This window comes from Trachypithecus francoisi, unplaced genomic scaffold (genome assembly GCF_009764315.1).
Source record: "Trachypithecus francoisi isolate TF-2019V2 unplaced genomic scaffold, Tfra_2.0 Lachesis_group5, whole genome shotgun sequence".
Taxonomy (NCBI): Eukaryota; Metazoa; Chordata; class Mammalia; order Primates; family Cercopithecidae; genus Trachypithecus; species Trachypithecus francoisi.
In genome coordinates this window covers 101,724,970-101,748,580 of record NW_022681470.1, presented here as the reverse complement: position 1 = coordinate 101,748,580, position 23,611 = coordinate 101,724,970, and the positions used below count along the sequence as shown (strand labels likewise).

At 37.6% G+C, this 23,611-nt stretch overlaps 1 protein-coding gene across 1 annotated transcript; it reads right to left on the bottom strand.

The window, feature by feature from the left end:
• Positions 1 to 775: 775 nt before the first annotated feature.
• SEC22B (SEC22 homolog B, vesicle trafficking protein) lies at positions 776 to 23,164 on the bottom strand. The gene is made up of 5 exons (XM_033197989.1): positions 22,768 to 23,164; positions 15,142 to 15,251; positions 9,100 to 9,260; positions 6,291 to 6,437; positions 776 to 2,744 (listed from the first exon to the last, which is right to left on the bottom strand). The coding sequence occupies exons 1-5, from the start codon at positions 22,840 to 22,842 to the stop codon at positions 2,590 to 2,592; spliced, it is 648 nt and encodes a 215-aa protein (XP_033053880.1). The 5' UTR covers positions 22,843 to 23,164; the 3' UTR covers positions 776 to 2,589.
• Between the last annotated feature and the right edge of the window lie 447 nt (positions 23,165 to 23,611).

Below are 23,611 nucleotides of genomic sequence, written 5' to 3'. Positions count from 1 at the left end.
AGTGTTATGTAATAGTTATTATCTGGTGCCTCTGATCACATCTTTCTGGAAAATCACTTGAAATCTGCCTAAGTTTCATTCTGCCTTTGATGGCTCCTTATTTTCCTCTCCCTACTTCCAGGCTTCCTCCCTAATATATCCTTTATGCCAAGGCCTACATGATCACTTGAAACTATAAATCTGATGCCATCCTTTGCCACTGCCGTTAAGATAGTCTAAAATCCTCTGCATGGTAGACAAGTCCCTTTATGATAGTGTACCAATCTAGTTCTCATTCCTCAAGTCTCCTCTGTTGTCTGTGCTTACCCTATGGGCTAAGCTGAACCGAGCTGTTACATTTCCAAACTATGCCTCGCTGTCTTTATTCATGCCTTTGCGCATGCCACTGACTCTCCCTAGAATGCCCCATTCTCCTTCTCTAGAAAGTCTTCTCTTACCATACTTCTTCCCAAAATAAATTAGGTGTCCTTTCTTAATGTGCCTCCAATAACCCCATACACTATTTATCCCACTCTATTTTAGATGCCACTTTGGTTGCTGATACATTTCATCTAGTCAGATCTTCCCACTGCCTCTTATAAAGAAAACCAGGAGCCATATTACGATATTCTTGTTCTCTAATTTTTCTGCCACCCTGATCTTAAACCACTTTCTTCTTCCTTTGTTGACATTTACCCCATCCCTTTCTTAATTAGCCCAACAAAATTAGAGAGAAATGTATCTACAAAGGATGTATGTATATAAATTAACTAGATAATAAAACTTCACACTGAAGTGAATATTCTAGAAGTATTTATTTCATTGCTGACCATTAGGTTGCAGCATGCAACTCTCAACAATGAGCTGCCCCTCTCCACTCCTATAGAAGCTCCAAATACTAGGGTACCATTATTTAGGTTTTCAGCCTTTCAAAGGCTTTTATTATCAACATCATCATTACTTAGGCAGGAGCCTTTTAGGGACTTAAAAGCACTTATTATCTATAAAAAGTAACTTCATATTGCATGCACAAAATTCCCAATTGGCAGATTTAGGTCCATAAAAGAAAAAAAAATTCTAGTTCTATAAATTATCAGGAATAAAATAGCATTCCTCCTTGCCTTGTTATAAGGAAATAATATTTTTTTCCTTACCAGGAATCAGGATAGTATCTTTGAGGATCCCTCAGGGTTATAAAATTGCTTACTGGTTAAAGTTTTTGCCAAAGATATTAAGAAATAAAAAGTTCGCTCATTTTCCTGTACAATTTAAAGAAATATCTGCAGTATGTACAGGAGTTTTACGTTATATTGTAGACCCTTGCGATAATATTTAAAAGGCCTATTTTCCCCATTAAAAAATTCTACCTCAGAAGGTAAAAGGAAATCCCCATCATCCCTGAGCAGAAAAGGAAAAACTCATGGGTACTTTAATTAGTTAATAGAAACCACTGTAAATGAGTTATCTATCTCTAGAACATTCTCAGAGAATTTACATGAACCAAAACAGGAATGAAGTGCTCTCAGAGACTTTTTCTCACGTAAATGTATTTGGTAGTTTGAGTAGTTGATCTGCAAAGACTTTAAATTTAATTAACTACATAAATGAATATTTTTTATTTTGAAATTTGAGAATGTCCTAAGAGGATGTCTACAGGACATGAAACTACTGGGTGCAGGAAAATTTTTTAAATGTTAGCAAATTGTGGCAGAAGGAAAACAAACAGTGGAGAAAACTGTGGTAGAGAAAGTAAAGAAGGGGCAGGAGAAAGCTGTAATTATAACCTGGGCCTTCCTTTCTTCTCATGAAGCCAGGGGCCTCATCCATATCCTATACTTGGTCTTACACTAGTACAAACCAAATGCTGCAAAATAAAAGTAATAATGACCCAGACTAATTTAAGTATTTTGTTTAAGGAGTAAATGAGAGAAACATTGTAGCTTCTTAATCAAAGAGTGCTATAATTTCAAGGTATCTTAATATAATTCACTTAACCCTAAAGCAATTGTGCAATAAGCAAATTATAAAAGGAAAACAACAAAGGTTAACTTTCGACAGGGGCCAATAGACAAGATCTGTGGAGCACAGCAATTAACCTTCACATACTGGAGTCTTGTTTAAAAGGCCATCAAAAACTCAGATTATTGAAAATCACAAATGTCACCAACAAAAGGAATGTTGATTAGAGTCAAAACAAAAACAAAAAACCTTCCCAAAGGACTGCCTTCTTTGAAGGAATTTCAGAATGTTGCTAGCACAGGTTGACTAAATCTCATTGATGGCTCCATTAGAGAATGAGAATGCCCCAGTCAGTGCTGTTTTTAAAATGCACTGGAAGGGAAAAAACGAAATAACAATCTACTGTTCCCTAACATATATGGCTTAGCACCCAGAGAAAGCCTCTGCCCCCGAAACAGACTTTCTACATAGGGTTAAGCTTCATTAAATGAGGTGTAACCTTTCATTTTCAGGACATCTCTTTTCTTTCAAGGTCTTTAGAGGCAGAAGTTCCACTTGGATTCTAATACACATCTCTGTGAGCTCAGTTTCCTGAAAATATACACCTACTGGGTTCTAGGTTCTCCCTTAACAGGGACTGTATTCATTATTTCACAGCCACCAGAATCGGACATACACTATTAACATGATGAAAAATACAGCTACTGCTGCAAGTTTGGCATAAGTGGAACGCATGTTCAAGTACTTCGCATCCTGGCGGTATTTCTTGGACAGACTGGACAAATTGTTAGCCTTTGAATCCAATGCTGTCAAAGAGGAAAAAAGGAAAACATTAATTAGTCCTTGGAAGTATTTTGCCAAAAGTATTAAGGCATTAAACATAACCAAAATGAGCAGCACTGCAACAACCATGAATCTTAAATCACCATTTTTATTTTAAGGCTAACATTGCATATACTAATTGATGATCCTGAAACACTGTAAAATCTATAATACAGTTTAAAATTATCAGATCAGGCCGGGCGCGGTGGCTCAAGCCTGTAATCCCAGCACTTTGGGAGGCCGAGCCGGGCGGATCACAAGGTCAGGAGATGGAGACCATCCCGGCTAATACGGGGAAACCCCGTCTCTACTAAAGAATACAAAAAACTAGCCAGGCAACGAGGCGGGCGCCTGTAGTCCCAGCTACTTGGGGGGCGGAGGCAGGAGAATGGCGTAAACCTGGGAGGCGGAGCTTGCAGTGAGCTGAGATCCGGCCACCGCACTCCAGCCTGGGCGACAGAGCCAGACTCCATCTCAAATAAATAAATAAATAAATAAATAAAATTATCAGATCAGATTATGTCTGAATTTTTGAGGCTATATAGTAAGGTGGTTAGAAGTGCAGGTTCTGGCCTTAGACTCTTTGGTGCAGATATCACCTGTACCAGTTATGTGACATTGGTCAAGACATGTAACCAATTTAAAACCTAGTTTCTTCATCTATAAAATGGGGATAATAATAGTAACTATGTCATAAGGTTGTATGTACATGAGATTGCCTGTAAAGTGAGCAACAATGCCTGCACATGATAAATTATAATAATTGTTACATGTTAATAATTACTATCTTCATAATCTTCTAATGGTCTGAATCATATTCTCTTATATATTGAAAAACGATAATGATAATCTATGTAAAACAAACTCAGATAATCAGACAATTCAACTAACCAAACACAGTCTTAAGCTATACTTCAATGATGACTGCTAAACCACAAAGTAAAGACTACTATGAAGTAGCTATCAGGATTTATATTTCAATAGACACAGGAAAGTTGTAACTAAAATACAATAAGAAGTACTACCAAAAAAAAACCCAAGTAAATTAAGCTTTTTAGCATTTTCTGGCAAGCTTTTTCACCCCCAAGGACATTTGTAATGTTATCTTCTTATAACAGTTAACTAAGCACTTAGAGAAATAGCCAGATAGACACAAGCTAGACCAGATTAAAATATAGGGCATATTTGAATAATAAACACAAACTCTCCATTTGACATAATAAATTCTGATCAAACTTTTCACTTCTTTAAATTTCAGAAAAACTATTTTGCAATCTGATTGTTTCTTCCTTAAAGAATGCTTTTGGAATATTTGGAGTTGCTTAATAGAGACTGGTTTTGATTGGGAAACATGGCGTTACTTAATAACACAGGCATGACAGCCACGTCTGAATTAGCAACTCATCACATGAGTAAGAAAAACATCTAGCCAGGAAAAAAGAGTCAGGGACTGAGAAATAACCATGACAATGCATAGGGCATCTTTTTACAGAGTCTACAAGAATATACACTCCGCTGGACAGAGATTTTACATTATTGTGTTTGCTGCTATATCCTGAATGCCTAGAACAGGGCCTGGTATATAGTTAGTGCTCAATAAATCTAAATCTGCTGAGAATAACTCAGCAGAGGAACAATTATTAGACCATGTGAAACAAGTCATAGTTGAGAGAATTTATACATGAACATTTTGAAATACAGGATAACATAAAGACAAAGCTATTGCTTAGAGAAGTCATTTAACAAATATTTACGTTACAGGCACCCTGTGAAGTGCTGAGGATACAACAATGATCAAAATGTACATGATCCCTGCCTTTAAGGAATTTAGAGTCTTGCATGAGTGATATAAGAAAAATTCCTGTGCTAGTCTACTTTATCCTATATAGGAATTGCAAGTCTGTATGACAAAAACTTACACACTCACTCACTCGAAATTTGATACTTAAAGAGTGCGAAGGTAAATGAATAACTGCTCACTACTCACAAAAAAGTTACAGTTTGTAGTTCATAATAAAAGAAAACTCATTTACTAACGAATATATAGCATGGCTGAATTCAAAAATACTTATTAAGGAACCTATTTGTGACCATTACTATGGGCGATATATAAGAAGTATGTGAAACAGATATAAAATATGTAAACACTATTTAAAGAGCTTACATGTCCACATTAAACACTTAGGTAATATTTAAATATCAGGTAAATATACATATACTTTTAACCTAATTTTGCCTAATTACCTACACTTTTAAAATTATATAAAGGGCTGGGTGTGGTGGCTCATGCCTGTAATCCCAGCACTTTGAATCCCAGCTGAAGTGGTCGGATTGTTTGAGCCCTGGAGTTTGAGATCAGCCTGGACAACATGGCAAAATCCCATCTCTACTAAAAAAATACAACAATTAGCCAGGCGTGGTGGTACACGCCTATAGCCCCAGCTGCTCAGGAGGATAAGGTGAGAGGATCGCTTGAACCCAGGAGGTGGAGGTTGCAGTGAGCCAAGATCGTGCCACTGTACTCCAGCCTGGGCAACAGAACAAGATTCTGTCTCAAAAAAATAAATATATGAAATTATATAAAAATATTTAATTATCCAAATATGTTTACCTGCTTTAATATAAATATTTAAATATATGAAATATATATTTATGTTATATGGAAATATATTTAATATATATTTAATATGTAAGTTAGGTATTTAATAAATATGTATATTTAAGGTAAATTAAGTAAACACATACATGTAATATGTTTTAAAAACACTATGTTACTAAGTGCTTTAGGAGTTTAAAGTACAGAAGAGATTAATTTGATACAGGCTATAAGGATCAGAGAAGGCTTCTTTAAAGAGGCAGTTCTTATGCACGTCTTATAGAACAGGTCCAGCATTAAGGCAGAATAGACCACTAAGGATAGTGAAGAAGCTGGCGTGGCTGCAGCAGAATGTTTGTGAACTAGAGAATGATAGACATTTGCATCCTTATTTTCCATATATAGAGCACAATACCCTACAAATAACAAGCTCTCAATAACAATGGCTGACTGATGGAAAAATAAGTCAGACTGGATCTTATCTTGTAGTTCCAGATTTAAAAGTTTTTCAGAGAGGAATGTCTTGATGAAAATGGCATTTTATAAAGATTGATCTGGCAGCAGTAAAGTCTCCCAAAGAGGCTACTCTAAAAACCACTGCAATAAATCGTTGACAATTTTCTCTCATTCTTTTCATTTCCCTTAACTTATACAGTGTTTCTGTATATAATTTACTGAATTTTGTGAATATCTTAGAAATAATCATTGCTTCTAATATGGATGAGTCCTTTACACTGTTCCAACTCAACAAAAACTAATCACGCTAGAAAAAAAACACATCATATTGGAAGCATTGTAATGTAATGTACTTCTGGGAGATAAATTCTTAACAGTCCTAGGTAGAATCTAACAGCATAAAAGGCACTGCAAAATGAGCTATCCTTGTCTATGGAATGAGAACCATTTCTTCATAAGACTCATTGCTTTTAGATACCTGAGAGTGCTTCTCCTCGTTGTAACACTTCTTCAATATTGGCCACCATGATCCTCTGCACATCTTGCAATTCAGTGTTGATGGAGCCTAGGTTTCTTCGAGCACGACTGTCAATGTAGAGCTTCTTGGTTTTTTGAATGAAGGTATCTAGAATGATGAAGAAAAGTGACCATGAACAATTTCTTTCACAGCCATCGAAGTACTGAGGTAGGAAATTAAAAGTTCTGAGTTGGCCAGGTGCGGTGGCTCACGCCTGTAATCCCAGCACTTTGGGAGGCCAAGGCAGGAGGATCATGAGGTCAGGAGATCAAGACCATCTGGCTAACACAGTGAAACCCCGTCTCTGCTAAAAACACAAAAAGTTAGCCGGGTGTGGTGGCACACGCCTGTAATCTCAGCTACTCGGGAGGCGGAGCCAGGAGAATCACTTGAACTTGGGAGGCAGAGGTTGCAGTGAGCCGAGATCATGCCCCCGCACTTTAGCCTGGGTGACAGAGTGAGACTCTGCCTCAAAAAAAAAAAAAAAAAAAAGTTCAGAGTTTATTCCTGGATTTGCCACTGTCCATGGTTAACCAAACTCTTGGTTGAATATCAAAACCTAGGCTTTTGATTTCTTCATTTATAAGATGTAAAGGTATAACTAGATGACCATTCAGGAGAAATGTCCTTTGAATTTCCTTTGAATTAGAAGTATTTGCTATCTAAGGCTGCTATCAGAAGCCTTAGAGAAATTAAGACCCACTATAGTAAGCCTTTCCTGAAAACAGAAATTTTCAAACAGTATTCTGAGGATCCTTAGGGTTACTTAACTCTATATATTCCTTAAAAGGATGCTGGTAACACTCTAGCATTATTACAGCCTAACATGGCAAAAGGGTTCATGATCATTAAAAAGCTGAGAAACATTACCTTAAAGTATTTTCCCTAATATACATTCCCAGTTTCATTCCATTCTAAAACCTCAGGTAAAGCAAATATGTAATAGGGAGCTTTCCAAAATACCAATATAAAACTGAACTGAAGTCTCGGCCGGGCACTATGTCTCATACCTGTAAATCCCAGCATTTTGGGAGGCCAAGGTGGGTGGATCACTTGAGGCCAGGAATTCGAGACCAGCCTGGCCAACAAGGCAAAACTCCCGTCTCTACCAAAAATACCGAAATTAGCTAGCTGGGCATGGCGGCATGCACCTCTAGTCCCAGCTATTCAGGAGGCTGAGGCACAAGAATCACTTGAACCTAGGAGGCAGAGGTTGCAGTGAGCCGAGATCATGCCACTGCACTCCAGCCTGGGCGACAGAGTGAGACTCTGTCTCTAAATAAATAAATAAAAACTGAAGTCTCATCCATCTTTTGCTCATATCAGTATTTCTCTAAACTATAAGAAGAATGACTTACTATTAAAGATATTTTCAACTTTTGGCAAATATCTTAATTTAAGTGTGCTGTACCCCTTTCATTTGCCTCTTTAGATCTCCTCTCTGCCCTCCTGCACCTTGCTTTCTGCACTGGGAAGCTGACTGGGATGAAGTGCCTCAATAGACTCCTTGCCCTGTGCCAGTTAGGTTCAGGCAATGAAGAAGCCCCAACAGTAGGGAAGAAGGACAGACAGTGATGTCAGGGTATTTATTCCCCTGGCTTCTTTCAGAGAAGCAAGTATCCTTCTTCTGGAAGTATCCCTCTACCAAAAGTTACTGCTCCTCTCAAGTTGGGCTTCTCTAGAAATGTTCTCCTTTTCAGTTTCAGAAACTGCTCCTTCCCCTTATATATTCAGGCCTAGAGATGGTAACAACCAGTATGCTACTGGTCCGAGGTTATTGTACCTTGTAATTCCTCCTACAGCCTATTCATATCTTTGTATATAATCCCTTAAGCTAATTTGGGTGTGCCATCTATTTCCTGTATGACTCTGATATATTTGTCTTATTTTTGAGGGAGGTTTACGGGACTATTACTGCCTACAAAAATAAAATTTGAAAAACTGGATATTATATAAAGCAGCACTTGGACAGTGTACAGTTATGAAACACTAGAGTGTTTTTCCAAAGCAAGATGACCCATTTATCTAGCAAACGTGAAACACTTCAGAAATTCTGAGACAGTAAAACTAATTTCTTTTAACCAAAAATTACAGCAATATAGCCTGATCCTACTTGTTCTCACTTCCTGTACTTATTGTACTTAGGACATTTCCTTTGATCCCTTACCATCAGATACTTTACCAGGTCTGAGGTGACTAGTCTTTCTATAATTGTACAAATACAGACACCTATGCTCACTATTCCTGAATGTAGTAAATATTATACTCCAATACCATTGAGTACCATGTATCTTCTATGTCTTTGTCTTGTTTTGTTTTTTAATTAGAGGATCTTATTCTACTAAAAGAAACAAAGCACCATTCTTTCTGATTTCCCAATTCTGATCTCCAAAAATGAGCCTTATTATGACTGTGAGTCTGCGGACTGGGGTAAAGAAGAACTCAGCCATTATATGCCAGTCAAGTAGATCTTTAGGCACAGTTCCTGTCACATGTGACTCTAATGAAGAATCAAACCAAATAACAGAAAAGGGCAAAAGGCAACAATTTCTATGGGGGAAAGATCAAAAGACTAGAGAAAATTGCTTTTCAGAAGGAAGCCTTAGTCACTCAAAAAGACAAAAAGAAGTGGAATGGAAAAGGAAGCAGAAGCTAAAACTTCAACAAGTAAACATCAGAAAAAAATGTATCAATATTATAGCAGTGTAACAAACAGCTTCTCCATACTGTTTGCTCCCTTGATAGAGAGAAGTGAGGGGCAAAAACTTACCAAATTCAATAAAGGAATAGGGTCGGGACACAGTGGGCACCTTCTTCCCATGCTGTTCATCAAATTCTGAGTGCAAATCTTCTAAGTAGGCAAAAGCCAACTTCTTAGGGAAGGCAGCTTCACATAAAACCAAATAACACACCCCCTGCTCAATAATGTAGCTGGTGAGACATAAAAAGCAAGACGAAGTTGTCTGTAAAGTAACAGTACTGACAACAGGTTAAAGTAGAATCTCTGTACCATGCAAACTTTTTAAAAATCTAGCCTAAACACTTTAAGGCTGGCTAAATGAGAAAGTCAATTTAAAATCACAAATCCCTGGAATCAGAAAGCAAACATCTTCCCATTATTAGACGTATATTCTTTTTTTGTTTTTGTTTTTTTTGTGTTTTTTTTGAGACAGAGTCTCGCTCTGTCACCCCGGCTGGAGTGCAGTGGCCTGATCTCGGCTCACTGCAACCTCCGCCTCCCGGGTTCAAGCCATTCTCCTGCCTCAGCCTCCCGAGCAGCTGGGACTACAGGTGTGCGCCACTATGCCCAGGCTGGAGTGTAGTGGCATGATCTCAGCTCACTGCAAGCTCCGTCTCCCGGGTTCACGCCATTCTCCTTTCTCAGCTACTGCTGGGACTACAGGTGCCTGCTACCACCACGCCTGGCTAATTTTTTGTATTTTTAGTAGAGACGGGGTTTCACTGTGTTAGCCAGGATGGTCTTGATCTCTTGACCTCGTGATCCGCTCGCCTCAGCCTCCCAAAGTGCTGGGATTACAGGCGTGAGCCACTGCGCCCGGCCTATTAGACATATATTCTAAAAGGAGTATTTAGACATATTTATTATATTTTTTCATCCATTAGATAATTTTTTTTGTTTGTTTGTTTTTTGAGACAGGGTCTCTTTCCATCACCCAGATTACCCAGGTTGGAGTGCAGTGGCAATGATCTCAGTTACAGCAACCTCTGCCTCCCCGGTTCAGGCGATTCTCGTGCCTCAGCTTCACAAATGGCTAGGATTACAGGCACCCACCACCACACCCAGCTAATTTTTGTATTTTTAGTAGAGATGAGGTTTCACCATTTTGGCAAGGCTGGTCTGAAACTCCTGACCTCAAGCGATCCACCTGCCTCAGTCTCCCAAAGTGCTGGGATTACAGGTGTGAGCCACTGCACCCAGCCCATTACACAATCCTTCAACTAACATTTTAAACTTTTATTTTAGCTTGAGGATGTATATGTGCGGGTTTGTTACCCGGTTATATTGCATAATGCTGAGGTTTGGGGTATGAACAATCCTGTCACCCAAGTACTAAGCATAGTACCCAGCAGTTTTTCAACCCCTGCCCCCTACTTCCCTCCTCTTCTAGTAAGTCCTCAGTATATTTATGTCCATGAGTGCCCAATGTTTAGCTTATAAACTTATGAGAACATACACTATTTAGTTTTCTGCTCCTGCATTAATTCACTTAGGTAATGACTTCCAGCTCCATCCATGTTGCTGCAAAGGACATGATTTCATTCCTTTTTATGACTGCATAGTATTCCACGCTGTATACGTACTACATTTTCTTTATCCAATCCACCACTAATATGTACCTAGGTTGATATCTTTGCTATTGTGAATAGTGCTGCAATGAACATGCAAGTGCATGATTTTTGGTAGAAAGATCTGTTTCCTTCTGGATATAAACCCATTAATGGGTTTGCTGGATCTAATGGTAGTTCTGTTTTAAGTTCTTTGAGAAATCTCTAAACTGCTTTCCTCAGTGGCTGAATTTACATTCCCATGAACAGTGTATAAGCAATCCCCTTTTCTCCACAGCCTCACCCGCATCTGTTGTTTTTTGACTTTTTAATGACAGCCCTGTGACTGTTGTGAAATGGTATCTTATTGTGGTTTTGATTTTCATTTCTCCAATAATTAGTGATGTGCACTTTTTCATTAGTTTGTTGGCCTCTAGTATGTTTTGAGAAATGTCTGCTCATGTCTTTTGTTCATTTTTTAAATGGGGTTATTTATTTTTTGCTTAATACTTAAGACTTTTTCTTGAAAAATTCACAGTTGTGACTCCATCCACCCTTTGATTCTACATAGTAAACTCGCATACAAATATTTAAACTCCAGCCACAAAGAAAAACAGTAGATCTGGAAATTTCTGTGGATAGAAATGTTAGGTTAATGACAATGTTTACTGGGTACAAGACTAATAACACTCCTTAATTTCCAGTCCAGGAGAACTCTGTAATCAACTGAAACTTTTCAACAATGAAACTGACTTTCTTTTGTGATAATGAGTTCCCATGCACTCTGGAAGGCGCTATATGATTATACGTCTGAGAAACTCTTAGAAAAATGTTAGGCTACTAAGTGGTTTTCCAACTTTAGCCATAGTATACATACACACACACAAATATATATTTTATATATGCAATATGTATATATAAAAAGCAAAACTTATATTCAGAAGGCCAATGTATGTATCAGATAAAATCAGAAGTTCTTTAGTTTAAGTAGGAGTTTGCAAATATTTTCTCCCATTGTGCAGGTTGTCTCTTCACTGTGTTGTTTCCTTTGCTGTGCAGAAGCTTTTAGTTTAATACAGTCACATTTGTCTCCTTTCTTTTCTGCTGCCTGTGCTTTGAAGTCTTTGCCATACAGTCTTTGCCCAGGCTCATGCCCTGAAGCATTTCCCCTATGTTTTCTCCTAGTAGTTTTATAATTTAGAGTCTTATGTTTAAGTCTTTAGTCTACTTTAAGTTGATTTCTGTATATGATGAGATAGGGATCTAGTTTCATTCATCTGATGAGGAACTAATATCCAGAATATACAAGGAACTCAAACAACTCAACAGGAAAACCAAAAATAATTCAATTAAAAAGTAGGCAAGGAACAGAACCGGCATTTCTCAAAAGAAGACATGCGAATGGCCAAGTATATGAAAAAATGCTCAACATCACTCATCTTCAGGTAAATATAAATAAAAACCACAAACCACAATGACATATTATTTCACCCCAGTTAAAATGTCTATTAAAAAGACAAAAGTCAATAAATGCTGATGAGGATGAAGAGAAAAGAGAACTTTTACACACTATGGAAAACAGTGTGGAGGTTTCTCAAAAAACTAAAAACAGAACTACCATACAATCCAGCAATCCCACTGCTGGGTATTTCTCCAAAGGAAAGAAACTCATTATGTTAAAAACGTATCTGTACCCCCATGTTTACTGCAGCACCATTCATAATATCTATGGATAATCAAAAGAAATGTCCATCATCAGAATAATGGATTTAAAAAGTGTTTTTCACACACATACACACACACACACACCATGGAATACTATTCAGCCATAAAACAGAACGAATTTCTATCATTAGCTGCAACATGGATAAATCTAGAAGACAATACATTAAGTAAAATCAGTCATGCACGGAAAGATAAATATGGCATGTTCTTATTCATATGTAGGAGCCAAAAAAAACTTTTGGGCTCATGGAAGTAGAGAGTAGAACTGTGGGTATTAGAAGTGGGGAAAGGTAGAGAGAAGGGGAGGATGGGCAGAGGCAAGTTAATGGATAAAAAACACAACTGGATAGGAAGAATGAGTTCTGGTGTTCTGCAGAACTGTAGGGTGAATATAGCTAGCTATATCTTACTGCATATTTTCAAAAAGCTACAAGGGGGGATTTTGAATGTTCACAACACAAAGAAATAATAAATGTTTGAGGTGATGAATATGCTAATTACTCTGATTTGATTACACATTGTATACGTGTATTGAAATACACTCCATATCCTATAAATATGTGTAATTATTACATGTCCACTGAAAATAAAAGGAAAAATTTTAAAACATAAGGAGGAGTTTAGGGGCCCAAAGCATTATATATACTCCCATCGTTGCCCTTTCTATGTGGCTCCTGAAGCATCCTAGGGCTCCATAAAGTATAAAGACTATTATATGATCCATCAGGCCCCTTAAAATAATGTTAATAATACAGCTGTCTTATTCCTTGCTTGGGCACCTGAAGTAACTGGTCTCTTTGCTTTTAGTCTACACCATCTTCTATACCATCAGTTTTATTCCCAGAGACTACAGATGACCATATTACCCTGCTTACAAACTCTAAGGGCTCCCTAATACCTACAAAATAAAATCATACTCCATGGTATTATATTTACAGCCTTTCAAAACAAGTGTAAGCAACATTCTATCATATATTTTAGTAATCCAAATGGCGGATTGTTTTCCAACATGCTAGGTTCTTTAGATATTTGTGGACTTGTGCTTATATTGTTTTTTCTAACCATTAATGCTCTTTTATGTACCTGGAGAAATCCTGTTCATTTTCATATGTTCAATTCTACCATTATTTTTTCTGTGAAACTTCTTTATATATACTCCCCTCCTCTGTCCCGTTTCTTCCAACTTACCCCCGACAAATGGGAATTTGTTCCTTCCTTCTCTCTGTTCCCAAAACATTTCATTTAAATCTAATTTACAGCACCTTTTCATTTAAGATATTATAGTATACTTGTTTGAGTATATGTCTCTCTCTGTACTAAGAGAACAGCTTTAAAAGATAGTGACATGCCGGGCGCGGTGCCTCACGCCTGTAATCCCAGCACTTTGGGAGGCCAAGGCGGGCGGATCATGAGGTCAGGAGATCAAGACCACGGTGAAACCCCGTCTCTACTAAAAATACAAAAAACCAGGTGGGCGCAGGGGTGGGCGCCTGTAGTCCCAGCTACTCGGGAGGCTGAGGCAGGAGAAGGGCGTGAACCCGGGAGGCGGAGCTTGCAGTGAGCCGAGATCGCGCCACTGCACTCCGGCCTGGGCGACAGAGCGAGACTCCGTCTCAAACAAACAAACAAACAAACAGGCAGGGACATTAAATGCAGGACTCAATATAAGGTCTGACAAAGAATAAACCCCTAATAGCTCTTGCATGGAAATAAAGGATGTTATGAGATTATGAATGTCTAAAGGAATCAGGCAGAAGAAAATCTCTTCTCAATTCCACGAGAACTTTCTTAGGTCTTTGTTCCCTAAACCATGGTGAAAATGAGGATACTAGAATTAAGTGACTATATTTTTGGTGTTAAAAATTCTAGAGTTCTAGAAAATATTTCAGATATTATAAAAATTAATACTTTATAAAACATAATGTCCAACATTTTCTTAGCCAATTGCCTAGGGTTTTATTTTTGTTTTGATGTACTTTTTACTTGTCTTTTGTAGGTAGAGAATTTTTGTTTTGTTTTTTAAAAGTAAACATAGCAGCCTCCTCCTTGGCCCAAGTTACCTTACTATCTAAGTCCCTAAAATAGCAAAGATTATTTAGCTAATCCGTTTTTATTTTCCTCTGATGCTCTTGTACTCTGTTCCTTTTTAATCCTTCTTATTTTGTCAGCTTCAAACTTGGCATGTACTAAACATTAAATACCAATTATTTGTAGATAATTTAAAATCCAATAATGTTCCTTTGAGTCCTCTATCAGCTATATCATTGTCTAACCACTGATTAAAATGCTCCTCTTCTATAATTTTCTTTTTTCAAAATAATAGCAACTAATATTTATTGACTCTTCCCATGTCTGTCAGACAAGATGCTAAATAATACACGTGGATTCCCCCACAATCCTCTCAAATCTCCTATGTTTATTTTCACTACTTTACAGAGGAAACTGAGGCTTAGAGAAGTTATGTGAGCTGCTCAAAGTTACACTATTAGGAAATGTTTGAGCAAGGGGACTAACCTACACATATCTGGCTCCAAGACAGTCCTGAAGCAAGAAGTTATCTATTATTGCATGATGGGCACAGCATTCATTAGACACATGTTAACAGGTTAAATTACTGTAAACATGTTGAAAAAAACAAACAAGATGTCCGTTTTGTAGAATTAGAGCCAGAGAAGTTGCTTCTCCCAAAAGACTACATTTTTAAGTAATCTTTACTTTTAAAAAATTATTATTTTTATCAGGCATTCTGTTACTGTATTTCACACTTAAATGATCATAAAGAAATCAAGATTATACTCACTGAAAAGTCATGGCTCCTGCTTCCAAGGTACATCTGGTAGGGGACTGTTCATTCAACTTCCGAAAGAGTTGCTTAGCCTGACTCTGATACTGTTGAAGGTCCCGGCCAGACTGAAAGAAGACATCTTCATTTAAGAATTTTCCACAAAAAGCTGTATCAATTAGTGAGAAGCATTATATTATGAGGACACTCTGAATGAGGTCCTTCATTTACAGGTAAGTAAGATTCATTTTAATGAAAGAAAGACAACCTACTTTCAGAGTACAGAGGAAGACCTAACCCCTACTTCTTCAAGATGACTGCATTTGTTATTTGCTAAGAAGCAAAAGCATACACCTCAAATACACTTAGAGCACTCTTAACTTTCAATCCAGTGTTCTTTCCACTGTTAGGACAGTACTCTCCTCCTAACCCATTTCATTTGCAGTTACTGGCACAGAACTATACAGCATATGCTATACTCAGGGGAAATCCTAGAAACAAGATTGATGAATTTCATTTTTATGTTGGATATTCAGAAGAACCTTCCACAACTGTTACAGTTTTGAGCATTTAAACAAAACTAAATGTGTGTACTCATAACTACAAATTATTATGAACACTTTGACTGCAATTAGGTAAAAATGACCAAGAGTAGACACAAAGATTAGGATGTCAGATACCCTTTACTGAATAAATCTATTTGGTTCCCAAGTTTGGACAGCAAAAGTCTGAATATCGAGGGATATATGCAGACAAAAATGAAAATAACAGCATTCAGATGTTATAATTACTGGCAATATTTTCCTGAACAATTTCTAACTGATTTTACAATTATTCTTTTAAAAAAGAGGGGGCAAATCTATTGGAAAAATAGCAGTGTCATTTCAAAAGAAGACAACCATGCATCACCAATCTACTAGATCCAACAGGGAAAGGAAGTGCCTGAAGAATGGGAAGCAAATAGACATTGTTTATCCATCCACATGTGGGGAAGGGGAGCTTTCTGCCAGCTATCCAGTTATAGTCTGAATGTTTGCTGGTATCCCCCACAAAATTCATGTTGAAATCCTAACCCCCCAAAGTGATGGTATGAAGAAGTGGGACCTTTGGGAGGTGATTAAGTCAGGAAGGTAGAGCCCTCCAGAATGCGATTAGTACCTTTATAAAAGAGACCCCAGAGGGCTAACTTGCTCCATCTACCATGTGAGGAAACAGCCAGAAGGTGACATCTATGAACCAGGAATAGGCCCTCAATAATCTGCTGGTGCTTGATCTTCACCTTGCAGAACTAGAAAAATCAATTTCTGTTGTTTACAAGCCACCCAGTTTATGGTATTTTGTTATAGTAACCCAGACTAAGACACTGCCATATGATGCAAAGACACAATTCTATTTTGGAATTATTTATTTTACATAGAAAGAATAGCCTCCCTTTGGCAGATATTTAATAACTAAATATTTAAGTAGAAAAGTATTTATGCTAGGGTCTCCCAAGATCTGAGGTCTAACTTTGATAAAGTACAAAGTGATATCTTAAAATTGTAGATATTGTACTGCTAAGTTGATAGTAAAAACAAGGAAGCAATAATAAAATGATAAAGTGGCAGATCAGCAAACGTACAATTACAGGATAATAAGATTCTAAGCTATATATAAAAATGGTGAACTGGAAATTTTTTTTTTTTTGAGGTGGAGTCTCGCTCTGTCGCCCAGGCTGGAGTGCAGTGGCGTGATCTCGGCTCACTGCAACCTCCGCCTCCTGGGTTCACGCCATTCTGCTGCCTCAGCCTCCCGATTAGCTGGGACTACAGGTGCCCGCCACCATGCCCAGCTAATTTTTTGTATTTTTTAGTAGAGACAGGGTTTCACTGTGTTAGCCAGGATGGTCTCGAACTCCTGACCTCGTGATCCGCCCGCCTCGGCCTCCCAGAGTGCCGGGATTACAGGCGTGAGCCACCGCGCCCGGCCGGAAATTTCAATATGAGTAAGAAGGTGAATAAGCATGAGGTGAACCAGGGGAGATAGGCAGAGTCCAGTTGAGGTACTAGTTTGTAGATTTATCTTGTTTAATACCACTGTTACGGCAATAATTTGTTTTATTGACATATATTTGTTACATATTTGAGAAATAGTTCTATATTAACATATGTATGTCTGTATGTATATATGTACAGTTTTATATATTAAACAGTACTTTATAATAATTATATTGAAATTATCATATTAAACAGTACTACTTATATGGTCAGCCAACAAGAGTGAATACTGTCATATACTTTTAGCCAATAAGAACTAGTGCACAATATTCTATTTTCCTAAATTTGAATGGTACTTACCAATCTTTTTGTTTCCCCAATGCCATTCTGAAGAGATCTGAACCCACAAAAGTAGATAAAAGGGATGCAAATAATGTTGGGAATGCTACTCAAGTGCCAAGAAAGAATATCAACATAGATCTGTGATTTTCAACCTTGGCTTCACAATAGAATCACTTGGGGAATCTCAAAAATAAAACTACTTATGACTTATGACTTACTCTCCACCACCAAACCAACTAAAGTCAGCATCTTGGAGGTGGGGCTGTGACATCAGTATTTTTTACATAACTGCAACCACCAGTGTTAAATATAAGTTCTTTGCTTAAAAGGACTAGTTGAAGAAACATGGAAAAAATTGTCACTCAGATTGGTACAAATCCTTTGACTTTACAAGAGGCACTGTAAACATTACTGTAACCTGAGAGAAAGACTAACAACTGTATCACCTAATAAAAACTGGCCAAAAGCATTCTGCAATTTCAGGAATTTGCAAACAGCAATGTAAAGACTGCCAATATACAACACTGGGGATGTACTTATAGGGATTATGGTATGCCAACCAACATCTTACCATGCTGGTTCAGTTAGCATTACCATCCTTGAGAACACAATGCTAGCACAATCTTCTTGGTTAAGCAATACTCTTTCTGGCATATTCATATAATGGAATACTATGCAGCCATTAGAACAATGCTGTATAGAGTTTAATGATATGAGAAAATATTCATTAAATACTGTTAAGTGGAAAGAATTAGGTGAAACAGTCTTACGATATTACCTATTATTTAATGTTATACACACATACATATGTTTAAGGTCATCCACCAAAATGGATATAATTCGAGTACAGATTATAGCTAATACACACTGTTAACATTTTGGTCACTTTGCTTTTATGTATTTACTGACCTTTCTCTAATATGCACAAATTAATTTTGTAATGTGAAAAATCATTCATTCATTATGTATTTGCATCCAGTGTATTGATTAGATGCAATTCTGATCTGTAAACTTTTAAGAAAGGCAAGATGAGGCTGGACATGTGGGATCACGCCTGTAATCCCAGTACTTTGGGAGGCCAAGGCAGGTGGATCACGAGGTCAGGAGTTCAATACCAGCCTGGCCAAGATGCTGAAATGCCGTCTCAACCAAAAATACAAAAATTAGCCAGGTGTAGAGGCAGGTGCCTATAATCCCAGCTACTCAGGATGCTGAGGCAGGAGAATCATTTAAACCTGGGGAGCAGAGGTTGCAGTAAGCCAATATTACACCACTGTACTCCAGCCTGGGAAACAGAGTGAGACTCCATCTCAAAAAAAAAAAAAAAAAAAAAAAGAAAGGCAAGATGGAATTAGATTCTTCAGAAATGACCATATGAAATTATTAAGTGTTCACTTTCTGCCAGGCACTGTTCTGAACACTTTACATTATTTAACTCGTTTAATCTTCATGAGGTGATTAGAATTATTAGGCCAATTTTTTACTTGAGAAGTCAAACTTTTTAGACTCTAAGCTAAAAAGGGAGGAACTAGGATCTGAAAGCAGGCAATCTGGCCCTGGACCTCCTACTCCTAAGCATTATGCTATCCGAACTCTATAATTGAAATTGTTTCAATAGTAGATCCAACTTTTAGGTGAAGTCTTACTATGTAATTCTAATTCATTGGAAATGCTCAAGAAACCATGGGGCAGCTCTGCTCTGGATCTCACAAAACAACATAACCACTGTTTTACATACTGACCTTTAGTTTGCTTTCAAGATCAAAGTCACAAAGGGCCAACAGTTAGCCAGTCCACCTAAAAATATTTAGATGTCCTCATTCTGTTTTCTACTTCATCTAGAAAAGATTAATGAAATTTGTATATGATATAATTATAAGATATCTATTAGTAATCCAATAATGCAGCGGATCGGAATAATTGGAAAAACTGTGAAACAAATTTGAGGTTATCCAATAGCAAATTTAGGATATGGATCTATATATTACAAAAGGTAGAAGGTAGTAACTTGACACACAACCACAATACTTTTCGGTGCTGTCACCTGGGACTGCTGAACAACTAGTTGTATCAAATAATAACTTTTGCCTTCATAGCTCTTACCATTTTTAAATACCCACTGAACTCAGCTGGTCAAAGACCAGCAGCACCAAGAATCAACTACTTTCCTCCAAAAGCAATTACAGTTAAGTGGATTAATCAACCCTCAGTGATTGGGAGCGTGAGACTATTTAACTGTACAACATGTTATCTGCTTTCCTGGAGCTTCTTGCTGCCTATTTGGTTAGATCTAACACTTTCTTCAAGTCTGGACTGCCCTTCACGATGCCAGAGGAAAATGAAAGAAAATACAATAATTTTGAGGCAGAACAGAAAGGTAGATAAAGAAATTGCAAAAATCCTAAAAGGAGAAACATACCCATAAAAGGAATGAAGAAAAAAGATAAACAGGATATCAGTTAAGGAGTCCACATTTGAGAAGAAAAGCTCATCTCTCTTCCTGCCCTAAGTCTAAATTTTCAGTTAAACCCAGAGGAAACACCCTGTATAAAATACTCTGTCTACATTATTTTGTGAATTTTACTCTCTATTGTATTATCTGAATATCCATCTTCGGTAATACGGCAGGTTGTACAGGCACCCAGTAAATACCTAAAATATGATATCTATTATCAGTATAAATATTGAAAGTACACTGATAAGAAAACAAAAACAAACAAAAATGAAGATACATTGAATTATTTGGCCTGGACAATTAAGGTGCTTAAATATAAAACTGTTTGGTTGAGATACCTGTTTATTAAAAAGTTATTCCTGGACTCCTAAGAGGTTAAGGCATCATGAAAAGGCCTTAGAACAAGGCAATAAAGTACAGTGGTTAGGCACTAAAGCTCTAGTCAACTCAGACAATACTTAATAAAAATCACTGGGTCTCAGTCGGGATGATTTTGCCCCCATGGGACATTTAGCAATGTCTAGAAATATTTTTGTTGCCACACAAACAAACGAAGTGGGGAAGGGTGGTGGGTACTACTGGCATCTAGAGGGTAGAGGCCAGGGATATTGCTGGACCTCCTACACAATATACAGGACAGTTCCCAAGAACAAAGAATTATCCATCCCCAAATGTCAACAGTGCCAAGGTGACAAACCCTGATGAAAAATTTCATTATGCCACTTATTAGCTGAGTGAATTTAGGCAAGCGATCTATATTCTCTAAACCTCAGAGCTTCCTTATCTATAATTGGAGATTTTAATAGTACCTATTCTAATATGGTAGTATGAGGATTAAATTTAAAAATGTACTTTATAGGCTTAGCACAGTGTTTGGTATGTAGTAGGCACTTCTATAAATGTTATGTGTACTATTAAAATAGTAAATTAAGTCTAAGATTCAGATTTTTACAGACATTAAAAGTTTAGGCAAACTTTATTATTCAAAGTCAAAACTCCTAAGGGAAAATATTATGGCACTACAATCACAAAAATATTTGTGTGTAAAATTTCTTTCCTTGTCAATTAAACAAAGCAATCCATCTTGATAAACCAATATGAAATCAATACCAAATTTAGAATTAACAGCAAATCAATTAATTTTTCAAAAAGTATCACGTCAGAGAGTAAGGGCCACTAATATGAAGTAGACTTTCGAGTTCACTTTGTATTCTTTGCCCACACTGGAATTCAGTGCCATAGTTTAAAAATTGACCAGATTCCATCCCTGCTACCCCCAACACACACCCACCCACTATAGGAAAACTATTTTTTAGTCAAACTACACATCCTTCAAGGATATTTCCCTACACTATCTACTTTGTTCAAATCATATTCCTAGGTTCACTGGAACAATTACATTCCTTCTGCAGGATGGTCCTAGAACATTCCTGAAAAACATTTCACATTAGCAAATCAGGGTATGTTAAATTGTTCACAGTTTATTTCAAAGATTAGACTTTGTTTTTATGTAATGAATAGAATTTATTTCACTTAGCATGACCTGCCACTTTATTATCTGTATCACCACTCTCCTAAAAGTGAAAGTAAATATATTTCCAAATCAAACCTAAAAAGGCATATAACTAAAGAGAATAGTTCCTTACTACTGGATCCTACTGTTACCTTAATGTCATACCTTCTGGGTAGACTTTCCTGATTTCCTAAAACCAACTTAGATACATTTTCCATGTTCGACAAAACCTTCTTCCTTCTCCTTAGCAGTTAAACTACATTTTAATAGTATGTTGGTTATCTGATTTTTCCACTAGACTGTAAGCTCCACAAAGGTAGAGACTGTGTACTCTAACCCCCTGCATTAACACTATGCCTGGCACATTTGATGTGCTCAATAAAAATTTTTTTGCATTAATATATGAATGAAAAGTCCAAAAGAAGAAATGTGCAACCTATTTTTTTCTATATCTCATCTTTTTTTAAGGCTCAAGGTTTTAAAACACTACTTAGACTGTATGAAAAAGTAAAATAAAATTGATCACTTTAAACAAATTATATAAATTCCATTGTCAGTTTTGTCTTCAGAACCTCCCAAGCTTGCTCCAGAAACTTGTCTTCAGAAATTTCCACTGTGATTCTAAAACACAAAACAGCTTTTTTTAAGACACCTGGAGTTATTGCTGTTTTCAATCAATTCAATATATTTTTGAGCACCTACTAGCATAAAGCAGCCATTGTAAAAGGTATGAATAACAGAGATGATTCAGATCCGTCGTTTGCCCGCTAAGAAACTCAAGTTATTGAAAGACAAAAAAATAAGTTACAATGTATTGCAGGAATGTGGTACGGCGTATTGGAGAAGGTGGGAACTGGGAATAATCCTGAAAGAATGTGCTGTACTGAACTTTAACAAGTGCTTTTATGTGGCAGTATTACCTCACCCACTTTCAAAAGATGTCAGCAAGCTAGGTCAAGGATCAGGTGCTACGTTATAGAGTTGAAGAACTTGGCTGATTTGTCCCAGGATTTATCCGTCAGCAGTCCTGTTAGCAGCAGAAAATTAGAAATCCTGATTTTTAACAAAGTCCCTAAAGAGTCAAAGAACACTGGGTGATCACAATCAACCAAAGCTATCACTTCTCCAGAGCGTTTTTCTAAAGAGAAACAGGTAACACAAAAATCTGAACTCCTCCTTCAGGAAAGATTCCTCTCACCGGTAGTCTCTCCCACACCAAAAGATAAAACAGCACTTCAGAGAGGTCGGGAGTGCCCGGGAAGTCACAAAGGTCTCTCGGCCCTAGGAAGGAATCCGATGCTAAGGGCAAAGCGCGCTGGCACAGCCTTGGGGTCGCGGGGATCTAGTAAGCAGCTCACCTGTTCGTCCTCCTGCATCGAGGCGGCCAGCGGGAGCCCGTCCGCCACTCGGGCGATCATTGTTAGCAACACCATCTTCACAAATTACAGGGATCCAACACTGGCCCGGAAGGCCGTTGGCGTCGTCCTCACTTCTTCCGCCGCGACAACAGTTATTCCCTATGTCTCAGTTACCGGAGATCCAGCTGCTTGCGTCTCCGCTTCCCGCTGAGGTGGCCGGAAACAGCGCAAGAGCTTTCCACTACCGGTCCCCAGAATTGGCTTCCCTCAGAGAACCACAACTATCAGAATACTGGTTCCGCGATCTGCCCTCCACCTTCTTAAACTTCCAAGGTCTGGCTGGCTTTTCTGAATTTGGGGCTTCGAATAAGCCTCGCCCTTTTAGGGGCATTGCACCCAAGCTGAATCAGAATTTTCTAGTTCCTGAAACTAAGTCTTGGGAGATAGCTGGGAAGGAGGGTGGGAGTTAATGGGTACTACCCATTAACCATTAACTGTTAACCATGAAGGGTATGTAAAAAAAGGAAAACCCTGAAAAGTAAGCTATTTTCATATTTTTTTCTATTTTCTATGTTATATATTCTATAAAATTTTCTATATTTTTTTATTTCTGAACAAAGATTTTTGTCTATTTTTGCTTGTTTGTTTATGCGGCATCCCCACCAGGCTCCTTAGTTTATGGTAAGAAGTCAATAAATATTTGTTGTATGTGTGAATAAATGAACAAGTACAGGACATCTTTTACCACCTAGGTCAGTCAGCCTACAAAAAGCTAGGATCAGGCCGGGCGCGGTGGCTCATGCCTGTAATCCCAGCACTTTGGGAGGCCGAGGCGGGCAGATCA

Bases quoted from the DNA above. Each gene is read 5' to 3' on its own strand.
- SEC22B (XM_033197989.1), bottom strand. From the start codon at position 22,842: ATGGTGTTGCTAACAATGATCGCCCGAGTGGCGGACGGGCTCCCGCTG. The intron at 6,438-9,099 runs GTAAGTTTTTGC...TCATCATTCTAG, and splicing joins CTATTCCTTTATTGAATTTG to ATACCTTCATTCAAAAAACC. The intron at 2,745-6,290 runs GTATCTAAAAGC...CCTCTTTGACAG, and splicing joins ACGAGGAGAAGCACTCTCAG to CATTGGATTCAAAGGCTAAC.